The sequence below is a fragment of the Canis lupus genome, chromosome 33 (genome assembly GCF_011100685.1).
Source record: "Canis lupus familiaris isolate Mischka breed German Shepherd chromosome 33, alternate assembly UU_Cfam_GSD_1.0, whole genome shotgun sequence".
NCBI lineage: Eukaryota > Metazoa > Chordata > Mammalia > Carnivora > Canidae > Canis > Canis lupus.
The window spans coordinates 16,493,404-16,519,692 of NC_049254.1; the positions used below are offsets into that span (position 1 = coordinate 16,493,404).

The following is a 26,289-nucleotide window of genomic DNA, read 5'->3' on the forward strand; positions in this document are numbered from 1 at the left end:
TCTTGGGAGAAAAGTCTGAGAGAAGCTTTAAAACCTGGTAAATTACTCTTTCTTTCATCCTCTTCAATTCTATGGCTTAAATTCTCCATCAAGCAAGGAAGACCTCTTTTTCGATACACCCTTCAATTCTGAGAAAAACAAACTACCAGGAGCTAAATTGCTGTCCTGTGGCCAACAAGCAATTCCTGGCTTCTGGCTGTAAGTTCTCTGTGTACCTCTTTGAATTGTGAAGATTAGTGACACAGTAGGTCACTGTGGGTTGTCTTGCCTTGTGAGAAGGTCTTTGGGTACATGTACCTTCCTATATATGCCCTGAGCCAAAGACTACATACAGCAGGAATTCTTAAGAACAAAGGTATGCTTCAAATACCCAAGTAATATCATCTTTGTACAGTGTAACAGGAAATCTAGTATCCTGGGGAAAGAATAAAATTAGAGGTACAGTCCTTGAATATCTAAAAGCTATTTTTTAAATAGGATCCCATCAACAATTAACACATCTGAGACTATTTATATTACAAACCTAGGGGAGAAGCTCAGAGTTATGGTTTATGCAATTAGAAATCACATTTGCAAAAACCTTGCTAATTCTTCTTACTCCATAATGTTCAATATACCCACACACATGCACATTTTTAAGAGAAAAAAAATCCAGAATATATTGCTTCAAACACACTTATTTTTTTATATATATATTTCAAGATAATAATCAGAGCCACCGGGACAGGACTGCTTGGGAGCTTCAAGAGCATCAATCAGTCTCATCGTTAGCAGCATCGCCTTTCTTTGGGGAACACTTTGTATCAGGTAGAGTGTGCCCCTGTTCTTGCCAGGGCAGACAAAGGGAGCAGAGTCTAAAGGATGAGAACAAGCCTGCCTGTTCTCCATGAAGGGCAAGAAAGGGGAGAATTAGTCAGCAGCACTCACTCTTCCACCTGCTTCCCAGATGCCTCTTACTGTTTTTACCTTGTCTTCTTCCTTTAAATTTGGACGGTTTGCACAGATAGGCAAAAAAAATGCTCCTGACCTTGCCACAAATACTGGACAATCAGACTGGGCTTTCAACGACTGCCTGACACTACCTCCTCTGGCCCAGATTTTTGGGGTTGGGACCTGAAACGAAAATAAAAGAAAATCTCAGTCCAAGGATGCCTTCTAAATCACTCTTTCCCCTCTCTTTTTTGTTTTCTCTCCCTATTTCCTACCTCCCGATTTACAGGAGTAAATATGTGAATAAACATAGAATATATTCATTGAAAACATCTGCTCTTTGCTTTATTCATTTGTTCATTTAACAAATGTTCTTTGAATGCATCTATGTGTTAGCTAAGTGCTGGGTGTGTACGTAGTAGTCAATAAAATAGACAAGGTCTTAATGAAGCTTCTACTCTCCTGAGTTAGACATTAAATCAACTAACTATTTGCTAAGTGAAGAAATAACCAGGGGGCCCCAAATTTAGACTTTGGGAGACCAGAGAAGGCTTCTCTGAGAGGGTAACACATATGAACATCTGAAAGGTATTTGATTGTTCTCCTAAGTCTTCTGGCATAAAAATCTCTGAGCATATCTACATACCTGCAAAATAAATATAGCAGAAAGGTGTGAACATTTATGTACAAGTGAAGAACTCTTCATCTTCCAAGAAGTAAAACCGGTTTCATCCAGCAAACTTGCATCATCCAGCAAACTTGCATCTTCTACAAGAGAAGCTCCCAGATAAAAATACTTCATTATTTGATGTCAACAAGGCTGACTAAATACAGTGACAGAATTAAGACAAAACCAGTGGACCAGATACACTCTCCTTTAAATGTGTTAGGATTTAAAAGCTCAGCATGAATGCTTAGTACGATGAACACATTCAAACCTTTTTTTGATTACTCCTTTGTCGTTGTCGCAAGAATGCAAAGAGAACAAAAAACACAAACGTGAAGGAAGTCTTCTAGACACTGTCTTGTTTAGAACTTTGTTAAAAGTCCTTGAGATACTGTCTACCCCAAAGAAATTCTTGAAGTAACAAGATGATACATTTGTGATTTGCTTTCTCATTTATAAAATGCTTAAATAACATCCCACTTTGAAGTATTTACCATTTTAAAGAAGAAACCGAGTTCAGATCTGTTCATAGTGTATTAGCAAATGGGGAAACTGAGCTTCAAAAGTTGGTTTTCTGACACCAATGCCTGTGGTCTTGCTATTATAACACACTGCTAAGCCTGATTGTAAGTCAGATACCCTGAGCTTGTCCCGAGTGGAGTGACAGATTTCACACAGCAAGATGTCAGTTAGACAATCATGCTTTCTGCTGTCTCACTTCATGGAGACCAAGGGGTCATAACCTCATCTCATCTGAGTTTCCTTCAGAGACTTATTATAGGATCTCACATTCAAAAGCAGGAGGGCAAATAAATCTTAACTTTTAATACGGGTTTGGACACCTGTGACTAGCACCTGTGAAAGCAAACATGGCTTAGGTGAGACTCACAGGCTCATAGCACATTTCTGCCATGATTATCTTCCATAAAGAAAAATGAATACAATGTGCAGAGGTTCCTGAATTAGGTGAGAATATGTAACCATGGTGAGACCCTATCTTCCTAGAACAATATTTAGTGGAGACGTTTCTTCACAAACCTGATTTGCTCTTTAAAGGAGACCTAAAACCCTTCTAAAAAGAGATGTGCGTGTGTCCCAATAATTTCAATGTTTAAAGAAAAGCAAATTCCTGGCCTCAAGGAAGATTATGATAATAATAAAGTAGTAGTAGTAGTAGTAGTAGTAGTAGTAGTAGTAATGGTAGTGTAGAGAATGGGACACATTTACTGATTTTGTCTCCATTATTCTGAAATAATTCTACTTTAGACAACGTAGGCATTCTTGATATATTTTCTACCTCAGAATACTTAGGTAGAATATGCCTGATTTCTTCTAATCATAAGGAAAATCATTTTCTTTCTTTTTTTAAAAAAGGATTTTATTTATTTATTTGACAGAGAGATAGAGCCAGAGAGCACAAGTGGGGGAATGGCAGAGGGAGAGGGAGAAGCAGATTTCCCACTGAGCTGGGAGGCTGACATGGGGCTCGACGCAGAGCTAGATCCCACAATCCCAGGATCATTACAGGAGCCAAAGACAAATGCTTAACCAACTGAGCCACCCAGGTGGCCCAGAAAATCATTTTCTAAAATCACAATAGCTGTGCATGATTGACATTGTTGGTTGGTCAATCCTACAGTCATTCCTAAAATGATTCTTGCAAAATGATAGGAAAGCCCATACTAGAGTGAACTATGTGAACTATCCTAGCCAAAGAAACATGGGGGATGTCTCTTAGAAGTTTCTGGGGAGAGTTTCACTATGTTGTTGAAGAGATATTGTTGATTTCCAATCCTCTCTTTTTGCCTTTAACTTGGCCATGATGGCTGGAACTGTTGTAGTCCTTTTGTGACCAAGAGCGCTAAAGGTAATGAAGGCAAAGAGTCAGAAATCTATAGAGACCATGGCAGAAAGACTGAAACTGCCTAGACCTTAAATATTGTTAATCAGCTGATTTAACACTAGCATTTGTTTATTTTTTAGCCTTTCCATCATGCAAGAAAGTAAATCTCTATTTGTTCAAACTACTATTCCTGAGATTATTCGTAATGTACAGCTGAAGGAATTCAATTGATAACACTGTGTAGTTTTGAGCTAGCTACTTAGAAAACTTGAACCTAACTTTCTTTGTGTACGAAATAAAAAGAAGGTTGAACTCTTTTAAATCTAAGAATTCTCTGAGGGACAACTGGGTGCCTCAGCAGTTGAGCATCTGCCTTTGGCTCAGGGCGTGATCCCAGGGTCCTGGGATCGAGTCCCACATCGGGCTCCCTGCGAGGAGCCTGCTTCTCCCTCTGCCTCTCTCTCTGTGTGTCTCTCATGAATAAATAAATAAAATCTTTAAAAAAATAAGAATTCTCTGATTCAAAAAATACGTTGGCTCCATTGTATTCAGAAACAAATTTTTTAAAAGATACACTTTTTTTTTTCAATTTTATAAATAGCCTTACCTTTTTAGTGTTGTGGGAATATGAAACAGTACATTTTCTAAACATATTTTGTTATTATTGAAATGGTTATATCACTTTAATGCAAAGTATTTTGTGTTTTCATAATTCTTCACAAGCGTGGGTTCTAGTCAATGCAAAGGGAATATTCCACTGAATTTATGAAGAAAGCTAAAATGCACAATTTATGTTTCCCCATACAAATACAGAACTATTGGCCTAACACTGAAGAGTATCTATTTTAAGAAGACCAAGACTTAGTCACAAAAAAGGCCCGGTCAATCCAGTCTTTACTCTGAGCCTAGCACAAGGAAAATACCTTTTCCAATGACAACTTCAAAGAAAACATCTTTTTATTGTTGCTATTTAAAGATCACTATGGGAGGTAACGCTTGGTCATTGAAAAGGAACTAACTCCACAGGCAAAAGAATGAAAGTAAGGGATTTTTAAAGCACTTTCTAAGTAGATTTGCAACAACAGACTTACAGGGAATGAGTATTACCTTCATTTCCAATAGGATACTATGTTATCATAACAAAAACTATTGTGTCTTCTCACATATAATTTTAAGAGTCTTAAATGAGAGAAGGCTCTTAGCTATATCTGGATTAAATTCCGGAGAAAATAAATTTATTTTCAATCTCAAAAATTAGGCTCTTAAAAAAAAGCAGCTCTAGTGAGCAAAATCTTTCAGAGTATAATGTTCGAAGTGAAAAGCCTGAGAAAACAATGTGTTACTACTTTTTTGTGCTTCAGTTTTTTAATGGTTAGGTTAATATGTCAGAAATTAGGTGATGCACACCAGTTTCCTGCTCTTCACATTCTAATAGTTATAAATTAGCATGATTCAGGATATAGTTCTAATTCTAAGTTTGATTTAAAAGGTAGAATATTTTAAAAATTCAGTTTAGTACACTTTTTAAAATTCCTTTTTAAAAACCTCTCAAAACAGATTCTTATTATACTGGATTTAACATGAGTAATAAGTAAGTTAAAAAAAGTAAGTAAAAAAAAGCTTACATTAAGCTGAAAGCTTGTTTATAAACTAGTCACAATCTCACCAAATTTCTGAGAATTTAAGAAAATCAAATTGAATTCCTGTGTACGCAAATCCTTGTAAATTTGTTCTTGTCTCTGTGTGACAGACGATGGCAGAGTAAAAATTAGCTGTTTTTTCCTAATGGGGTGGCATTTCCAGGCAGCTTACTCACCCATCCTTATGGTGCCCTCCAACTCATAGACATCTCTTCCTCAGCTTTCCTGCTAGCAAGAACACAAAAGTGAAAAATTAAACATCTCATGTTTACTAACCTCTTACTCCAACCAGCTAAGAATTGCAGTCAAATTGGACAACTAAGCAGCAAGGAACCGGTATGGATCTCTAGTAATCGACATCAACATGGCCTTCCATAAGCCTTTGCAATATGACCACATGCCCGTAATCAGCTCCTTCTCCTAATCTCCACAATAATTACTTCCAACTGCTATCTTCTACAATTCTGTTCCCTCCCCGTACTCATACTCTTAGGACTTTGCATTATCCTTTAAGAAAATAAAAGCTTTTTTTTTTTTTTAAGTCTCAAACAGAAAATTTCTCCAACCCTTCAATCTCCTGTCACCAAATCAATGCTACATTTTCCCTCTCTTCTTTCTAGTCCATAAAAATGGAGGAAAACGTACCTTCCATTATTCAAAGCCAATGTCTCCACACATTCTGTGGATTATGTTTCCTTCTGTATTGCTAGGAAATTCATAGGCTTTTGTTCACAAATTGTCATTGTTTTGATTGGGCAATATATATAAATGGTCTCCAAGGTTCAAAAATTATAAACGGAAATATGAGGAAAAGTCTCTTACATTCCTAGTGCCAGGTACCTATCTTCCTCCTTGCGGCAAGTGTTCTGTAGAGGTATTCTATGTACATAGAAGTAAATGTATGCAGATGTCAGGGAGGAAGAATTTTCTTTGCCCTTCAAGGTCTTTCTACCTGGATGAGGAATCAAATTGACATGAGACAGATTAAAGGAGAAAATCAAATTTAATTTTGTATATACAGGGAATCCATATAGATATGAAATTACAAAGACAGCAGGGCAACGTGATGCTTATGGGAGCTAAGGAGAGCAGTGGGGGTCTAGGGATGCAAGCGCAAGAAGAGCACTAGCTGGAGGTGAGAGATGTTGGGAGAACAAAGATTGCTCTGTTACACAGATCAGTGTCTTAGGTAAAGAGGAATCTCTGTTAATAGTTCTCTTCCTGGTGCAGGCAAGTAGTTGAGGGGGACATACAGGACTTTTCCTGAATCTGCTGGGTTCTGACTGCTTTTTTTTTTTTTTTTTAAGATTTTATTTATTTATTTGAGACAGAGAGAGAGAGAGAGAGAGAGACAGACCCAGGGTGAGAGAAAACACGACCCAGGGTGGGGCACCAGGGAGAAGGAAAAGGAGGCTCCCCATTGAGCAGGGAGCCCCATGTGGGCTCAATCCCAGGCCCTGGGATTATGACCTGAACCTAGGGCAGATGCTTAACCTACTGAGCCATTCTGTGCCCGGGTTCTGATTGCATTTAACTCAAAATAATATTCATACCAAAGTGGCTCATCTTGGGTGGGGGGGGGTTCGCCTTTGGCCCTCACACAAACTTATTCTTCCTTAGGTCTTAAAAACAAAAGGAGTATTTTTACACATTGTTACATAACTTGCTCTTTTCAATAAGAAAATGCATCTTGGAGACAATATTAATTCATAAGGTAAAGCCAGTGTCTGTCTCATCAGTTCAGGTAGAGGAAGGAACACTGGGGTCCTATCACCCCAGGCGAAGCTGGACCGACAAAGGAGCGCAGAGGCCTAGGCTCAAAGGATAGGAATGCTTGCTTATCGCCCAAAGGAAGCTGCAGGACAAGTAGCCAGCCTGCACTAGTCCAGAGATAGAACCACCAGATACACAGAATTCTGCAACATAAAGAATAAAGCTATCTGTTCACATTTCAAGTCTCTTGAGAAGGAAAAGACCCCGAGGGGACCAGAGGAAATGACAGTGGAACATCTGCTCACATGACCCTCATGTGCCTCCCATCACCAGTATCCATCTTCTCAGGAGACCCTTGCCACAAAGTCTGCCCTTAAAACCCCTCATTTGCAAAAAACACAGAACAAAAACAAAAAGCCTCACTTGTAACTCATAGGGGAGTTTGGGACTTTTGAGCATGAATTCTTTGTTCTCCTACGTGGTGCCACACCAATAAATGGCCTGTCTTTCTTCACTGCAAAGTCTCAGTATCAGTTTTTGTTAACTTGCTGCACATCAGGTCTTGTTTGGTTTGGTTACAAAAATACTGGTTCATTCTTTTTTAACTACATAGCGTTAATTATGAATGTCTCATAAATGACTGAATCCGACCTCATTTACCTGGTCTCCTAACTTTTGATATTATAAACAGTGTTGCAACAGATAATTTTGTACATTGAAATTGTACCTATAGGTTAAATTCCTATTAGTGGGATTGCAGGGTTAAAGGGTTAAACACAGTTGAAATTTTGACAGATGTTGCCAAATTATCCTCCATAGATGTCAAGCCCAACTACAGTTCTACCAAAAAAGCATGAAGAGTGATAATATTCACCCAATGAAGGGGCATCACAAAATTTCTTGCTGATCTCATAAATGAGCATTTTGTTTATTATGAGGAAGATTGACAATCTTTTCCAATAGTTAGAAGCCATTTTTAACTCCTTTTCAGAGAACTGTTCATATCCTTTATTTTTTCATGGTGTTGTGGTTTTAAAATAGTGTTTTGTAGAAGTTATTTATGTGTAAAGACAGCTTTAGGCACCTGGGTGCCTCAGTAGTTGAGCGTCTGCCTTTGGCTCAGGGTGTGATCCCGGGGTCCTGGGATCGAGTATTACAGGGAGCCTGCTTCTCCCTCTGCCTGTGTCTCTCCCTCTCTCTCTCTCTCTCTCTCTCTCTCTGTGTCTCTCATGAATAAATAAAAATCTTAAAAAAAAAAAAAAAGAGAGACAGCTTTTGTAATATGAGTTGCAATTTTGGGGAGGGGACATGCAGGACATTTTTTATAGTCAGATTTATTAGTTTTACTTTTATGGCTTTTGGCTTTTGTGATATACTTAAATACCCTTCCCTACTCTGGGTTTATGGGGAAAAAATTCTTATGGTTTCCTCTACAACTTAATGATTTCTGTTTTAAAGTTTTCTTCATTCAGATTTTACAGATTTCTTGTTAAAATCAAATCCCAAGACAATGAACTAAAAGCCTATTACAATTAGAGAGTTCAGTAAGGTGACTGATTACAAAATTAACATGCAGAAGTTCGTACCCTTCATATCTTAAAATGAGTTAGAGTTAGGAGATCTAATAAAAGATAGGATCCACTTGCAATATAAATAAAAGTGGTAAAATTTCTAGAAATGATTTTAGTCTAGCTTCTGCTTTCACAATGAGGCAGATCAGATGCATGGCTTCTGAATCATGTGGTATCCAAAAAATTCTCTTTGGTGGTAGCAATGGTGGCAGACGTGTAAGAGATGGTGTCTGGCCAGGTTCAAAACACAACTATCCCAAAATATGACACCTTGACATAATGTATAGTTTAAGCTAAAGAAGTTTGAGATAATGGCAGAAACAAGAAGGTCACTCTGACCTTCCCCCTACCCTTCTCCCCAAAAGCTGGTCGTAAGATCCTCTTGTGAGGGGGTACCTTTCTTATACCTGGAGGAAAGGAGCACCCTTGCCTCTGAAGACAAGGGATGCTGAGAAGAATCAAACAGGCTATGTTTCTACCAGTTTGCTATGCTTACCTTGTCCTCTCTGCCCTCTCACATTTCTCCATGGCTGTCCACTCTTCACTGAGACTAGGACAAGAAACACTCAGATTTAACAGTGTCTTAGGTTTTTATTTCCTTATGAAGGCTCTCCTGTCACATAAAACTTTCTTTAGGTAAATTAGTATGTTTTTCTCTACTAATCTTTGTCGGTTTAATTTTCAAACCCCACTAGGAATGCCAAGAGGATTAAGAAAAACCTTTTCCTCTGCTACATGTCTAATATACAGTTCAAGTCTTCTTGGTGCCAGATGTGGCATCTAGTGTCCAGTGACTGCGGCAACAGTATCCTCTCCTGATCAGCCCTGCAGTGTGATTTGGGGTATTATTAGACTGCTAGTCTCCAATCTTATTTATCAAACTTTCTATAGATTTAATTAACTACCCTACATACTTTTAACAAAATTTGTTATTATATTAACATATTATGTTACATAAATGAGCACTGAATAGGTGGAGATGCCATTCACTAAGAAAAGACAATTTTTACAGGCAAATATTATAATCTTGAATTTGAGGTACGTGTGCAACCTCCAAGTAGATATGCTAATTATACTGTTAGATATCCGGCTATAAAACTCATAACATTGGTCTATTCTGGGGAAGTAAATTTAGAGATAATCAGCAAATTAGTTGTATTTCAGGTCATGTAAATATATGACTTCACTTAGGACATGATATAGAATAAGCAGATAAACTACAACCCTGAGAAGTGGGAATATTTAAATGACATGTTGAGGAAAAGACAGCTCTAGGAAAAGGGACTGAGGAATTGCCAGAGAGGAAAAAGGGAACTTGAAAATGTGGTGTCATCAAAACTGAGGGACAAGTGCTTCTAGAAAGAGGGAATGATCAATTAGGTTGAATGTTATCATTAAAATGAGGACATTAGTAATCTCAGTAAAAACAAGTAACAGAAACCAACTATGGCTAATATAAGCAGAATTTATTATATTAGCAATAATATCGATATAATTAATGTAACTAATTATATTAGATAATTACTGTCTTTTCTAAGTGAACGGCATCAGCACCCACTCAGTGCTCAGGTCAGAAACTTTAGAATCATCCTTGACTTTATTCTTCTTACCCTCAAGATCCAATCAATCCTCAAGTCCTACCAATTCCTTTCAACTCTGTCAACTTCTTTATTTTCATCACTTTGGCTCTAACCATCACTTCTTGCTTGGCTTCCTGTATCAACCTAACTTGAATTTACTCTTATTCTTGTCAGTCCATTCTCTCTGTGGTAATCAGATTGCTCGTTTAGAAATGGAGAGTTGAGGGATCCCTAGGTGGTGCAGCGGTTTGGCGCCTGCCTTTGTTCCAGGGCGCGATCCTGGAGACCTGGGATCGAATCCCACATCGGGCTCCCAGTGCATGGAGACTGCTTCTCCCTCTGCCTGTGTCTCTGCACCTCTCTCTCTCTCTCTGTGACTATCATTAAAAGAAAAAAAAGAAATGGAGAGTTGATCATGTCACTTCTCTATTGAGGACCTTTCAGTGGCTTGCCATTACTATAAGAAGTAGTCCAAAATACCTAGCATGACCTCTAAGAATCTCTTTTACCTGGATCCTTTCTGCCTCTCTAGTCCCCTATTCTGTATTAGTCACAGCAGACAGCCAAAAAAACAGAATTAAAGGACTATTTCAATGAGTGAGATATTACCTGAAGATCAGGACGCTGCCTTCCATCTGGGTTGGAGCCCACTAGCCTTCACTTCTAGCCTTTACTTCTCTTTCACAAGCTGGAGACATAGTACTAAATAGACGCTTGTCCTATAAAGGCGGTTAAAAATCTTTACTGACTGACTCCTGGAGCCCACAGTCTTCTATCACTTCTGTTGCTCTACCAGAGGCTCCACCAAAAACAGGAACAAAATGGCTCCTTCATTTCTCTTACTCTAAACGTCCTGCCAGTGCTCCATAGTGGCAGAAATTAACAGGAAGTGTGCTGACAATGGAGTCTGCAAAACATAGTTTGTGTGCTCCCAGCCTTGTGATTCAGAACATGGAAGGTCAGGGATGGAGTCAAAAGCTATGCACATATAACAGGTACATGCTCCTACTCTAACTTTTCAAAATGGACCAACTGTGGGCTTTACACTGGACCCTGGAAAGACACACATGCAGACACACCACACTCATACATTTTTCATAGGATTGATATCAATTTGTTTTCTAGATCTTAGCTTAAATAATACTCAATAAAGTTGCCTATTTTAATTCCAATGTAGTTAACATACAGTGTTATATTAGCTTCAGGTGTATAATATAGTATTGCAATAATTTCATGCATCACCCGGTGCTCATCACAAGTACCCTCCTTAATCTCCATCACCTGTTTAACCCATCCCCCCACCCACCTCCCTTCTCGTGACCATCAGTTTTTTGTGTTTTTTTTTTTTTTTTTTTTTTTTTTTTTTCAGTTAAATGCCTGTTTGGGGCAGCCTGGGTGGCTCAGCAGTTTAGTATCACCTTCGGCCCGGGGCGTGATCCTGGAGACCTGGGATCGAGTCCTAAGTGCGGCTCCCTGCGTGGAGCCTGCTTCTCCCTTTGCCTGTGTCTCTGTGTGCATCTCATGAATAAATAAGTAAAATAAAAAAAAAAAAGAGTCTATTGGCTTGTTTCTCCCTCCCATCTCTTTCCTTTGCTCATTCATTTTGTTTCTTAAGTTCCACATATAAGTGAAATCATATGGTATTTCTCTTTCTCTCACTGACTTACTTAACATTATACTCTCCAGCTTCATCCATGTCATTGCAAATGGAAGATTTCATTCCTTTTTGTGGTTGAATAATATTCCATTATATATATATATACACACACACACACACACACACACACACACACATACCGCATGTTTCCTATCCACTCATCTATTGATGGACACTTGGGATGCTTCTATAGTTTGACTATTGTAAATAATGCTGTTATAAACATAGGGGTGCATGTATCTCTTTGAATTAATGTTTTTGTGTTTTGGGGGCAAATACCTAGTAGTACAGTTACTGCATCATAGGATAGCTTCATTTTTTAACTTTCTGAGGAAACTGTACTATTTTCCACATTAGCTGCATTAGTTTGTATTTCCAACAGTGCACAAGGATTCTTTTTTCTCCACATCCTTGCCAACACTTGTTGCTTTTTTTGACTTTAGCCACTCTGATAGGTGTGAGGTGATATCTCATTGTAGTTTTGATTTGCATTTTCCTGATGATCAGTAATGTTGAGCATATTTTTATGTGTCTGTTGGTTCTCTGTATGTCTTCTTTGGAGAAATGTCTATCCATGTCTTCTTGCCCATTTTCTTTTTAATTGCATGCATTGTTTTTTTTCAGTGTTGGATTGTATAAATTCTTTATTCTTCAATGAAGTTATTTTTGACCACATGTATAAATTCAGAACCCTTAATATATACTCTCTGGTGCCCTGTCTCACATCATTAATAAAGTTATGACTACAAAAATGCACAATTATTCATTAAATATCTGCCTCCCCTGCTAAACTGAAAAGTCACCAAAGAGAAGGATTTCTATGTCTTCTTTATTGCTTTATCTCTCCACTCCATGGAACCTGGATATCTCGAATATTTATTGAATAAATGAAATCTATCTTCTATCATAGCATTCAAAAGCATAGTTCATTTATTGTCAATAATCCCTACAGGGACAAAATATTTAATAGTTCTAAAAGGTTATTTTATCATTAAGCAAAAGGGCTAGTTCCCCAGGAATTTCTCTCATGCTGTTTTAAACACAGATTGGCAGAAATGACATATTAGTTTCTCCAGGTAAGTTGTACTGGCAGTATGAATGCCTAGATCTTTTTCAATAATATAGTGTATTTCATAGTAATTTAAGTAACCATGGAGATAGTTATGGAAATATATAGGAAAAGACAAATTCGAGGAGTTAAATAGATAGAATTCTCATGAAATGTATAAAGGACGGAGTAAAACAGACAAGGAAAATTAGAAAGAAAGACTCCCTCCAATCCTGAGGCTCTAGCCACCTAGTTATAGAATCACATATGAAAACAACAACAAAACCATTTTACCCAAATATTAACATACCTTTATACCAAAATGATATTTTCAAACAGTGAGTGACAATAGCTAGGCATTAAAATGTTTTATCATGAAAGAGACAGAACTGATTCACTCGGCAAACTGGCTTGTAGCTCCCTGACTTAGGTCTAGGCATTAAGGCAACACTCCTTTGTTTGGTTTTTCATTCCCATAAGAGAAAGTCTGTAGTGTATCAGAGGGCAGCAGAGCTATCAGCTGTGTGTTATCTTTAAAGCTGCGTTCCTGATTCTGAAGCTGGATTTCAAGAATTCTAACACTCAAAGTGTTTGATCTCTAAGAGGTGAGTATATCTATGCTCTTCCATCCTTAGCTGCTTAGAGTAGAACAACCCATAGGTTCCAATTTGTGGGGGAGGGTGGAGGTGAGGTTATTGTCAACAAACTTTTAAATTAATGATAAGGGAGAGGAGAGGGCGACAAGATAAGTTAAATGAGAAGGCAACTGATGTAATTTATCTAGGAGAGAGCTTTACTTTTTTTCGGGGAAATAAGAAACAGCGCTCTCCAATGAGAGTGCATGGACGAAGGAAAGGGATGGGGCCCTGAAGAGAAAGAAAAAATTTTGGAGCAATCACTGTAAAGGTTTCAGTAAGGATGATTGTAAGGACTGTGGAGTAACTTTGAGAAGCTGTGGGGAAATTTGATATACGAAATTTCAGGAAGAAGAACTGAAATTTCGTATAGCAAGTAGAACCCTTGTTGAGATTTCATCCTGCAACTCCTGATCCATGGCCAGAATGGCCTTATTAATGAGGGTCAGCAAAGCCTTCAAGGGCCAATGAGTGCGTTATTGCAATAGAGCCCAGTCTGGATAAGAAGGCAGAGAAGCCAAAACGGGAATGAAGGATTGGAAATAAGTGTTAGAAGACAAAAACAGGAAGATGAAGAGTAAATTCAACAGTGATAGTAAACACGTAGGAAAACAGGAGGCTAGGCTAGAAAAGCTTGTCAGTGAGACATTCCCCCTGACACCACAGGAGGCCGAAGACTAATGATATTGTCAAAGACTTCAAGTAGAAGTAGAATAAAAAAATGTATGCGGATGAGTTGTTAAAAGAAGGATGTAGAGCAATGATCTGTATGTAGATATACCCAGTCCTGCTTTAGGCGGCATGGGTTGAAGTGGAAAAAAATCAAAAGCTTTCTGTAGAAGATAACGCAGAAGATAATAAATTTTAAGAGAAAATCCTTTTTTTTTTTTTTTTATTTAGTTGGAGAAGGCAGGAATGTTAAAGGCAAGGATATGGGGCTGTTTGTTCATGGTGGACCAGATGTCCTAAGGGGTCTCATGAAGAAAACAAATAGACTGGTAAGGAATGGAGTTGGCCCACAGTGGTGTTCAGGGAAGCTAGATAGGGTGGTTAGAAATGGTGCTGAGTTGTATGTTAAGGTCCTTGAATGTTGGTCAAAGCAATTAAAGTAGGGGGCTTTGGAGGTGTACTAGTAAAAGAAAACTCAAGTTTCCTCTCTACTAAACACCAGCTTCTGACACCAAATGTGATGAAGGGTATTCCCCATTCTTAGTAACAACTGGTTATCCTACAGTTTAATTATGACACTATCTGGAGTTAGCACAGATCCAACAGATTAACCCACTTCAGACGCCAAGCTCAAGTCCCAAATTGCCACCTGTACCTCTTGACCACTGGCAAAAAACTTGAGGGTTTCTGTGACTTCCCCCCCCCGCCCCCCCGCCCCAGGTTTAATTATTTGCTAGAATGGTTCTCAGAACTGAGGGAAACACCTACACTTACTGGTTTATTATGACACAGCTCAGGAATAGCCAACAGGGGAAAAGATGCACAGAGCAATCGATGTATGTGGAAGGGGAGGGGAGCTTCAGTGCCTTCCCTGAGTGCACCCTCCACCCCCAACCCCTCCATGTATTTACCAGCCTGGAAGCTCTCCAAATCACTTCAGTCAGAATTTTTAATGGAGGCTTCATTAAGTAGACACGATTGATTAGATCACTGGCCCCTGATGATTAAGTCAATCTCTAGCCCTTCTCTATACTCTGGAGGTTGAAAGGGGTAGTGAAGCTGAAAGTTCCAACCCTCTAATCACGTGGTTGGTTTCTCCAATACCTAGGTCCCATCCTCCCAGAGTCATCTTGTTGGCACAAATGCAGAGCTGGTTGAAAGAGGCTTATTAAATAACAAAACCCACTCTTCTCATGCCTATCATTCAGGAAATTCCAAGGCTTCTGGGAGCTCTATGCCAGGAACCCAAGACACAAAGATTAAATATATACTTCTCACCACATCATAGTTTCAAAAGCTGCTGTAATACATTGCTACAGACTCAATGGCTTACACCAACCCAAAGTTATTACTTTATGGTTCTGTAGGTTAGGAGTCTAATAGGCTAAAATCAAGGCATGGGTGGGTAGTGCTTCATTCCTTTCTGGAGTCTGCCGGGTCATGGCTTTTTCCATCTTCCAAACCTTGACATATTTCTTGGCTTATTGTCCCTTTTCTCTGTCTTTGAAGCCAGTGATGTTTATCCCTTGACCATTTCCATAGTCACATCTCCTTCGGACTCTTCCGCCTTCCTCTTTGACTTTTAAGGATCCTTGTGACTGATTTCATTGGGGCCACCTGAATAATCCAGGGTAGTCTCCCCATTTTCAAAGCCAGCTGATTAGCAACCATAACCATTGGCAAACTTCATTTGCCTTTGCCATGAAACCTAATACATCCACAAATTTTAGGGATTAGCACGTGGACATCTTTGGGTGAGCATTTTTCTGCCTACCACAGAAGGTCTACTGCAGAGGTCGAAATGCTAGAGAAGAATGCTGAATTAGCACAGTCTGGTTAATGTTAGGCAGAGTTCATCAGAACTGGTTTCAAGATTTCAATTACACTTGGGGAATGTAAGGCTGATCAAAATTCCACTCCCAGGTTGCTGATGATTGATAATGTGATTCCTGAATCTATATTTAAACATATTAACGCTCCTTATTAATAACAACAAAAACTAACACTTCTTGGGCTTTGTATATCAGACCTGTTCTAAAGGCATCATGTGAACTAATTTTATCTTTAGACAATACTCTAAAGGAGGAATCAACATTTCCTCTAGACAGAATTAGTAACTTGCCCAATGTCGCAAAGCAGAGGATTGGAACTGAAACCTGGGCAGTGAAGCTCCAGGGCTTTTAACCTTACATTACAAAACTTCTTTAAGTGCATCTCTCAGGGTCATGAGACATGGAGTGGCCGATGAGTATCTGATGCGGGTTAGATACAAAAGGGTACAAGTTAGAAATAAAGCTTCAGGCAACTAATTAGGGCAGGATTTGTTGAAATACTCATGAGGGGAAAAGTGGCTCTTCATTGTACTGAACCTACACGGACACCAGATTTCTTTTGTTCAGTCAATCTAAATATGAAACCATCCACAAAACTATTCTTTCTTCTCTATCCTTTTCATCCAACAACTGTTTATTAATGATAATATAAAAGAAACTGTACAGGCCACTACATGAATCTGAGTTATGCCCATAAGAATGAAAGGAATAATATAAACTGGAAGGAAATTATAAAATGTGCCCAGTAAATTGTTAAACCATCAATTATATTATTTCAACCTCTGTCATTTGATCCCCTGGCCTCATTTTCTTCTCTACATTCTTTCTTCTTTTAATGGCCCTCTGCCTCCATCAGCACGTTCATTACGTTCTTTCAAGTGCTTCTTTCACCCATTTTCATCCTTTTGCTTATGTGCCTTTTGCCTGCACAGTTGCTTCCATTACTACCTGTTGGCTAGCCACAGATACTCAGACCACTGCAGGAATAAATGATTTTGTTTTGAAATACTAAAATTCTCCTGAATTCATTTTCTCCTTTCCACCCACTTATTGCTGCTTGAGTTCAGACTTTCATTTGTTCTGCTCCTCACAACAGCTTCCTTCTGGAATTTCTGCTTATTTTTCCCAAGCCCCCTGACAATCCATTCATCCTCACTTTCACATACCTCTCTGATTTTTTCTAGAAAACCCAATGTTGACATTGCCCTACTCAAAGTTCTTCGATTGTTCCTATGATTACCCGATACAATCTAAACTTCTTTATAGGACCTAAAAACAGTCTGTCTACCTATCTAATGTTATTTTACCCTTCCATCTAATCTCCCTTTGCAGGTTATCCTCTAGCAGCACACGTAATACTTGTGGTTTCCAAAAGACATCATGACTCTTTCATGCTTCTGTATCCTTCCATCTGTCCTCCTCCTATTTCCTCTGCTGCTTTTATGCCACCACTCTGGAAAATTCCTAGCCATTCTTTAGGACTATTCAAGTGTGATCTTTGATTTTAGGCCTTCCTGGCCTCTTTTAGGCACACCCTGCTCTCTTCTACTGAGTACATCCCTCTATTGCATGTAGGAATACTGTTATTAGTATTTGGGGTCAGGACTTGGATTGTTTTCAATCCCAACACCTAACATAGAACCCAGAATATTGTAGTTCAATAATCTCTGTTCAATTAGCCTTTATCTTATCTTCCATAATGCTATGGCATACCTCTTCTTTCTGCCTCAACACCATTCCTCGAGCTACATTCTTTGGAACCCTGGCACCCCTCCAAAAGAGTTGTATATTATAGAATTAGGCTGTAAATAGCTATGTGAAATATATGTTTGTTTTCACTGTAGGTTTGGGAGAGAAGTTCATTTCTTCTTTTCCCAAATAATCCTCCTATCTTTTAGTTCCATAATGATTTTTCAAGTACAAGCAAGTCCTATGAAAGAAATAAATCACCTAAACCATCTAAAATTAGAAATTTCTATTTGTTTTTACTGTGATGTAAACAACATCAGCAGCAACAAAAACAAGTTGTATGTATATACAACTAAAACACCAACATGATTACCACCAAATTTACTTATTTCAAACCTACTTCTGTTAACCTGGATTATTGCCAATGAAGTGGAACACATTTTGCCCGTTTACCTTATTGCTTTTATTTACATTAATTGACAGATTGACATTGGCTCTGTTATTTTAAATAGTTTGACTTAGAGAAAAGTAATCATTACAAGGAAATGTTGGGGAAATAGTCACTGAGAAAAACAGAGCACCAATCAAGGTCTGATCAGGAACATAGGGAGCATGCTATGGTAATGAGGGAATTTAATAATAGGGTTTTATTACCTAGGGGTTAGAGGGGGTCTCCACAACAACAAGAGGAACACTGAGGTAATCCAGCGATGAAACTGTAAGGAGCCATTACCACCTTTATTGCTGTGTAAACAAAGGGAAAAGGTTGGGTTATTAGAGCTCAGAAGCTCAGTGGTTAGAGTTCCTGCTGAGCCAGGGCTCAAACCTCTGAGAAGGGGCACAGACTGGCCAGTGCTGGTACCTCTATGGAGATAGGATGAGTCTGGTTCTTAAGAATGTAAAAGTGGGATGCTGCAACCAACTGCTGATGACAAAGGAAAGGGCTATTACTGCTGATGGGATGCTGGTAGGAGCACAAAGCAAACAGAAAGGAACAAGTAAGTCTCTTTTCCCCTACTCAGACTTCCACCCTCCCTCCAGGGAGTTCTATTGATAGAACCCACCAGGAAGCCCGCAGGCAAAGGAGATATTAGTTTGCCCAGCCCCAGCCCCAGTATTACAAACCTAACCTGGAGTGTGGAAATGTCAATATGGAGTAGAGAGAGGAAGTTTAATAAACAGCATTAGGAGTAATTAGAGTCTTTTTTTTTTTTTAATTTTATTTGAGAGAGAAAGAGAGAGAGCATGAGCCAGGAGGAAGGGCAGAGGGAGAGGAGAAGCAGACTCTTTGCTGAGCAGGGAGCCCAATGCAGGGCTCTATCCCAGGACCCTGGGATCACGACCTGAGCCAATGGCAGACATTGAACCAACTGAGCTACCCAGGCACCCCTAAATTGAGAGTCTTAAGCAATGGTCAGCTAATCATCATCCAGCTTAAAAAACTCAACATGATCAAGGCTTTAAAATTTTAAGAAATTAATATTCTTCTGTTGCATCTGTCTGTGGTTACACATACACCTGAGTATGCTATGTCACTATGTTTATCATTTAGTCGTCTGGTCTGGGACTTATTGTTCTGGGAGGTTGGGTTTCAACAATTAAAAAAAAAAATAGGTCCCTGCCCACCCTCATGGAACTTTGATTCTAGTTAAGGGAAAACAGAAAATCAAAACAAACAAACAACCCATAATATGTGAAATGGTGAGAAGAATGAAGGAAATAAAGCAAGTTAAGGGTGATAGGAATTGGGGGCAGGGGAGCTCTTTATTTTTTAATTTTTATTTATTTATTCATGAGAGAGAGAGAGAGAGAGAGAGGCAGAGACACAGGCAGAGGGAGAAGCAGGCTCCATGCAGGGAGCCCGAAGTGGGACTCAATCCCGGGACCCCAGGATCCCGCGCTGAAGGCAGCGCTAAACCGCTGAGCCACCTGGGCTGCCCAAGGGGGGCTCTTTAAATAGGGTGGTGATAGAAGACTTAAATGACAGAGTGAACTTTGAGCAAAGATCCAAAGGAAATACAAGGGGAAAATCAGCATGAATATATAGTGGGGATCTTTTCAATAGAAAATAGTTGCATTTGATAAATGCGAGATCAGTGAAGATTTTGCAACTAGGACTTTTTGTGGGTCTGCAGCTTGATTTTAAGTATTTGCATAGTTCTGCTCTAGAAGACTGTGATTCTAGTAGAGTGACATCAACTTATTATCAAATATATACCAAGTTCAAACATTCCACAAAGCATTGCTCATCTCTTCCACTTAGGGAAGAGCTATACCTCTTCACGCAGCAGGTTATAAAAAATCTGCTGATGGTAAGGGGAATGAGCTGAGTACATAATGGCCCACCTTCACTATAAAATACTTTCTTTGTTTCAGAGTCAGCTATGAAATTCTAATAATAGTCTCAAACCTTTAATTTGTATTATTTGAGTAAATGTAAAATGCCCAGCACTGTACATAATTACTTCTTTGTTAAGTTGTCAACCTTTGTTTTTTAGTTAAGAGTTAATGAACCTCGATAATTGGCCAACAGTCTTTGAGGCTGAAAGTGGGATGGACACCATCAGTACTTTTAACCCAAAACAATGAAGTCATTGTTGGCAGTAGGATCATGTTGCCTTTTGTTCAGATAATTTTCTTCTTCGAAAATACATGCATACTTTGGATTTAATGGTGCCAGAAATATTAATAAGTTAGCTATAATTATTCCTGAACCAGTTTGTCACTCAAACAATAAAGGTGAACTTATCTGTAAAGTTAGATGAGTAAAATGGTATGAAGCACAGTAACACTCCCATGATAAATTTTTTTTGTTTGTTTTTGTTTTACATTCAACAATATTTCTGGAGGAAATATCAAAAGAAAATGAACTGTATCATAGACAATCTCATTCTGCAGCTAGTAATAATTTACAACAGGAAGGCTTGGGGTATGTCTTCATTTGAGAACAGTGTAATTTAAGACTGGAAGCTTAGGAAGTAAAAATTTGAGTTACCTCAGTAAATTTGTTTCTGACTTTAAAAGGAATCTTGAGAGGTCAGTGGTGCCCAGCGGAAGGCAAGAACTTGGGTCTGGCAGGAAAACCACCACATGTGGCTTGTAGGATTTTCCATTAACCTCTGTGCCTAGGTTCCTCTCCTTGTCAGGTAGGGATAATAGTAATTGCTACCTTCCATGAGAAGTAAGCCTGTGCTTTGACATCTCTGGCCAAAGATTCTATATCAACACAAATGATTAATTAATACTAGACATAATGCATTATACACACAAAATACTAGCATAGTGCTCTTTTAATGCTTATAGGATATCTATAAATACTGCTCTTCCAGGGTCTCTCTTCACTTTAGGTCAGAGAAGAATATGATCATAGCATGTCACTAATCCAATTTCTCAAAATATGGAGAAAATATAGTTTTTAAAGCTCCATATCATCCTTTTGAGAAGCACTAAACCTGCTAATCCCTCATGGTCTCTGTACGCAATTGCACAATGGCCCCCCATACTAAGCCTTTGGCACCTTTTCAAATGTTGGCTAAATTACTTTCTCTGGAAACTGGAACCATCAGGGGGAAGGCCAGGGGAATGGAATTGGCTAGCGATATTAAGATTTTTGGTTGTTTAACATTTAACTGGCTCTCAACAACGTGTTGAAGTGCTATCTAAACAGATAATTAGCTAGTCGCTGCACAGTGGGCTCTGTCTAAATTTAGCAGTGAAATTAGGTTTAGACAATGAGAAAATAAGGAAAAGAAATTTTCTCCAGGGAATCGATGGTGTCAGCACAGCTGAGGAATGTCACAATAGCTGCATTTCGTCAATTATGATCATCATCAGGGGGATCTCCGGGAGAGACGCGGGACAGGGTGTATTCACAGAGGGCAGCCGGAGGGTAGGCGACGGGAAGGGGCGGCTGCAGGAGGCAGGCTGCGAGGGGCGCCGGGGACGGGCAGGCAGGGGGAGGGAGGGGGGAGAGAGAGAGGGAGAGAGGGGGGGGGAGAAAGGGGTGTGGAGGGGAGGAAGAGGCACCAAACGAGAGCTGGGAGACAGGATGGGAGGCGGAAGTTGGGAGGGAAAAGCGCGGTGGGCAGGGGCAGGGGCAGGGGCAGGGCAGGGCAGGGCAGGGCAGGGGCCGCGGAGGGCAGTGCAGGCAGCCTCGTAACCCCGTGGGGGGACGGGGGACGGGGGGCCCGAGTGATGCAAGGGGCGCGATCCCGGCGGCGGGCGAGCATTACTTTGGCTGCGACGACAGGCGCCTAAAACCTCGCTCGCCGTTCCCCCTCACTGGAGCTCGTTCACGGCTACCGGGTCGGGACACGGGGACCCTCAAAAAACTCCTGGCGTCCCGGCCGAGGCCGTGCGCGCCCCCCCCGCCCCCGGTCGGCGCCGAGTGCCCAGAACCCCTGCAGCACCGCGGGCGGCGGCGGCGTCAAGGTCGGGCGCGGGGCGCGGGGCGCGGGGGGCGGGGGGCGGGGGACGCTCGGGCTGCCCCCGGACCTCCCCACGGGCGGACGCCGCACACTCCGCGAGGTCGCCGCCCCGCGATCGGCTCCGGGCAAACGGGCAGGGCGGAGGGATAGTGAAATCACACGTGCGAACGTGCAAAGGGAACAAAACCGGAGGAAACAGCAGCACCGCGCTCGGCGCGCTCCGGGGGGTCAACCCGTGGCCTCCCGGGGCCAGTCCCCGCGACCCCGCAGCAGGCCGCCCTCCCGGGACCGAGCAGCGAGAAGGGCCGCCTGGGCCAGGAGCCTCGGCGGGCTGCGGGGAGCGCGGCCGCGAGGCGGGGGGGTCGGAGGGCGCCGCCGTCCCGGGAAGCAGGAAGGAGCCAAGTGTGTGCTCCAGCCCCCCGCGCCCGGCGGGGAGGGCGGGCGCCGCGCGCCGCGGGCGACGTTCAGCCTGCGAGGCAGGGACCCCGCGCGCGGGCGGCGGGAGGGCGACCCCATCCCGCCCTCCCCCCGCGGAGGGAGAGCCCGGCCGTCCCGCCGCCCTCCGCCTCCGAGCGCGCCGCGGCCGCGGTGGACCCGCGAGGGGCGGAGTGGGCGAGACCATCGGGAAGCCTGGGAAGGGGGGCGGGCGGGGCCCGGCAGGAGCGGGGGGCGGGGCCTACTAACCTCGTCCGGATTTTCCAGTCCGCCCGAAAGCCCTGCTTAGGGAGAAACCCGTTATCAAAGTGGAGAGCTGAGATTTTTTTTTTTTTTTTTTTTCTGGAAGGGGAGGGGCGCGTGTGGGAGGGCGGGGCGGGAGGGGACGCGGCGCGCAGTCGGCGGCCGGACGGGAGCCCGAGCCGAGTCGCGCGGGGCGAGCGGCGGCGGCGGCGGCGGCGGCGGCCGCGAGGGTCGGCTTCCTCTCCCCCCTCCCGCGCGGGCGGGGTGGTGCGTTCCGAGTTCCCAGGAGTTGGAGGCGGGCGGGTGCCTGGGGGAGGGGAGGGAGGGGAGTGGCGGCGGCGGCGGCGGGCGGCTCCTGCCTCAGCCTCGGCAGTGGCGTCGGCGACGGCGACGGCGACGGCGGCGGCGGAGTCGGGGCGGCCGTGAGCGCTCGGCTGGTGTCCGCCGGCGGCGACGGCCCGAGAGCTGGGAGTTGGGGACGCGCGCGCCGCAGCCGCCGCCGCCGCCGCCCAGAGCCGAAGGCGCCGGGGGAGCCGGGGGAGCCGGGGGAGCCGGGGGGGACTGGGGGGATGGCGCGGACCCCGGGGCCGGCCCCGCTGTGTCCCGCGGGCGGCAAAGCACAACTTTCCTCCGCTTCCCCCCCCGGGGCCGGGCTCCCGCTGCCGCCCCCGACGCCGCCGCCGCCGCTGCTGCTGCTGCTCTTCCCGCTGCTGCTCTTCTCCCGGCTCTGCGGTAGGTGGACCTGGGCGGCCCCGGGGCGGCGGGCGGTTGTGCTCGGCGGTTGGCTGCGCGAGCGGGAGCCGCGGACTCGGGCTGCAAACTTTTCGGCGCGCCCCGGGGCGAGGCCGGGGAAGGGCCGGGGCGGGCGGGCGCTGCGCCGGCCGCTCCCCTCCCCCTCCGCCTCCCCCTCCGCCTCCGCCTCCGCCTCCTCCGGGCGCGGGGGGCGCGGGGGGCGCCCCGGGCTGCTCCGGGGACCGTTACCTCCTCGCTCCCGGCGGGGGGAGGCCGCGAGCGCGGGCTGCGGGGTGCGCCTTTGCTGCTCCCTTTCTTCCCCCCGGTGAAACTTGAGCTCGGAGCCCGGGTACCTTTAGGGACCGGAGCCCGACGGGAGGAAGCCTTCGGCTCCCGACCACCCCGCCCCCGGGGGGAGAAGGTACCGTGTTCGGGCCCCTGCAGCATCCCCTGCGGCCGGTGCAGCCCTGGCAGCCCCCCGGCTCGCTTTGCACCGAGCCCGTCGCTGCCCCCCAGTTCGTGGGACGCCTGCCCCTCACACTGGCCATGCTTTCTTTTTGCTTTTTTTTTTTTTTAATTAAAAAAAATATTATTATTTTTTAAGCGAACCTTGTTTGTCCTCCAAGACTTTGATTTAGGTGTCACCTGCCTGGTGGCATCCTCTGCGCCCCGGCCCGGCTGTTTGATCAAAACCGACCCCACGCCTCTTCCCGGCCTCTTTTCTTCTTCCCTCATTTTCCGTTGCAGCTTCCCCGTCGCATCTGGGAGTTAGTCTCTCTGTAAATTCCGTTCGTAGGTGTTGTCGGAGATTACAAGTCCACTTGTTAAGGATCGTGTTAAAAAAAAAAAAAAAAAAAAGCCCCCAAATCTGGCCTCTCATGCACGGGAGCTGGACGTAAGTGATCATTAGTGGAAGGTGGTGATGGGGAAAGTGAGGCCACCGGTCCTTGGTGAGCGCTGTGGTTTGGTCATCCTGAAATGCTGCAGGAAGTTATTCATTCTAAGACTCTTAGGTGGCGGAGGAAGGTGGAGAAGCAAAAAAACTTAACGCTTGCATAGAGATTGGGTTTGCCCAAGACGTTTCGATTGGTACAGGAGGCTGCTGCTGTCGGATCGGTGTTTCATGGAATCATAGACGCAAGCCGAGTTTTAACAGTGTTTGTTAGAGGGCGACGTGTGTGCAGATTTCTGGGGTGGTGTGATTTGGAAGAAAGAGCGTCCTGTTCCGGGAGGTGTGTCGGGGTAGTTGGTTGTGAGGGAGGCAGAGTTTTCAAGCGATTGAGTGTCCCTTATGGGCTGGGAAAGTCCTCTACCAATCCCCCACCTTGTTTCAGGCAGTGTAATGGCAGTTTTCTGATTTACAGAGGATACTGTGATAAATGGCATGTTATCTAATCTACATGGTTTCTTTAGCTATCCACTCCCCGGCTGTTTGGTTCCAGGACACAATTCTTAATGCTGTTACCTCTTTAAAAAAAAAAAAAAATTATTTATTCATGAGAGAGAGAGACACAGACAGAGGGAGAAGGAGGCTCCATGCAGGGAGCCGGACGTGGGACTCGATCCCGGGTCTCCAGGATCAAGCCCTGGGCTGAAGGCAGGTGCTAAACCGCTGAGCCCCCGGCTGCCCAGTGCTGTTACTTTAAACGGATGCAAGATTTAAGTTGAATTTGTGTACCGTTCTTTTCCATTAGGGAGGATTGTGGATTACAGCTGGGTAAAGTTGGAGGGGGTGCTAACAGTTTACTAGCCTGACTTAAGATTGTGTTAAGGACCGAGTGAATATTATTTGTATCTCTAATAAAAGCTCTCTCTCTGATCAAAGCCTTATAGAAGGCTGAATGAAACTAGGTAATATGAGCAGATAATCAGGCATATAGAATTTGAGTAGTTTCATAGTGCTTGTACAGATGAAGGCTTGACTACTTTGAAGGAACATGGATTTCGTGTGGAAGAAGAATCTTTTTTAACGTCTTTAATAATATCCCATTAGAGGGGCTTGATATTTTGATTTGAAGACTTAAAAATTCAAGTGATATGGTCAAATGGGCTGTGATTTAGAGCAGGTGTGAATTGAAGTTTCTAGAGTCAATTCTGCTTGTGGTTGTAGAGACAGGCACTAGCTTTGTGTTCCTGTGTGCACTGTTCTTTTAAAGAGCTTCCTTTTCTGGCTTATAGTGTTGATAGCACCCTAATTTGTGAGCCCTTATGACAAGTTTTTTTCCATCAACCTTCCTCTATTTTAGAATTCAGTCTTTGAGTAGGGCACAGTTGTCCTGACTTATGGATGCTTAATAAGTATGGAGGTAGAATTTTAATTTTCTTCATGTAACTTGTTGTTGATTTGACATTCGTAGTACTGATAAGGTTTTGTGTGTACTATTGCTTGAAGAGTTCAGAGTTGGAAAGATTTTTAGGCTTTAAAGAGATGATTATTTGAGGATTTGTTAATCAGAATGCTTTACGTGTTCAACACATACAGATTTTTTTTCATTTTGCTGCTATTTTTTGATATGCTGCTTATGTAAATTTAGCACGACCTTAACTATGCTCAACATCTGCAATATTATCTATTAGTGCAAGGTAATGTTTACTTGCTAAAAAAAAAAAAAACTCTTGGAACTGGTAGACTTGATATTCTGAAAGCTGTAAAAAATTACATCATTTTTGTTTTGAGAGTGTACACTGTCTCAATTGAAGAACTGAACTTTTAAAAGGTTTACAAACTGTAGGTTGTTTTTTAAGCCTAAGAAATTCCTAGGTATAAAGGTCAAAGGGACTAGATTTACATTACCATGTGACTTAATAAATCTTATTTATTTAAAGCTTGTTACTTGGGATTTCTTTCTTTCTTTCTTTCTTTCTTTCTTTCTTTCTTTCTTTCTTTCTTTCTTTCTTTCTTTCTTTTCTTTTTTTCTTTCCTTCCTTCCTTCCTTGAAATAGAGTTAACACACAATGTTACATTAGTTTCAGGCAGA

The 26,289-nt window shown here is 42.5% G+C and overlaps 1 protein-coding gene and 1 long non-coding RNA gene across 19 annotated transcripts in view; one reads left to right on the top strand and one right to left on the bottom strand.

The window, feature by feature from the left end:
* Positions 1–665: 665 nt before the first annotated feature.
* Positions 666–22,611, bottom strand: LOC102156008. 4 transcript variants are annotated; one of them, XR_005383306.1, is made up of 8 exons: positions 22,586–22,611; positions 20,470–20,690; positions 18,337–18,438; positions 18,129–18,218; positions 5,903–6,032; positions 5,257–5,305; positions 1,577–1,698; positions 666–1,113 (listed from the first exon to the last, which is right to left on the bottom strand). It is a non-coding gene; the product is annotated as an uncharacterized LOC102156008 (long non-coding RNA). The 4 variants fall into 4 exon arrangements; XR_005383305.1 differs by having other exon boundaries at positions 1,577–1,710; XR_005383307.1 differs by having other exon boundaries at positions 5,257–5,308.
* Positions 22,612–23,148: 537 nt separating this feature from the next.
* Positions 23,149–26,289, top strand: part of NECTIN3 (nectin cell adhesion molecule 3) — a 295,554-nt gene continuing 292,413 nt past the window's right edge. For all 15 annotated transcript variants that reach the window (XR_005383302.1, XR_005383301.1, XM_038582765.1 and 12 more), the window contains exon 1: positions 23,149–23,311. Coding sequence is in view for 13 of the 15 variants with exons in the window: in XM_038582765.1 (XP_038438693.1) it covers positions 23,149–23,311 (163 nt within the window). In the remaining 2 variants the exon portion in view is untranslated. The remainder of the gene's footprint in view (positions 23,312–26,289) is intronic.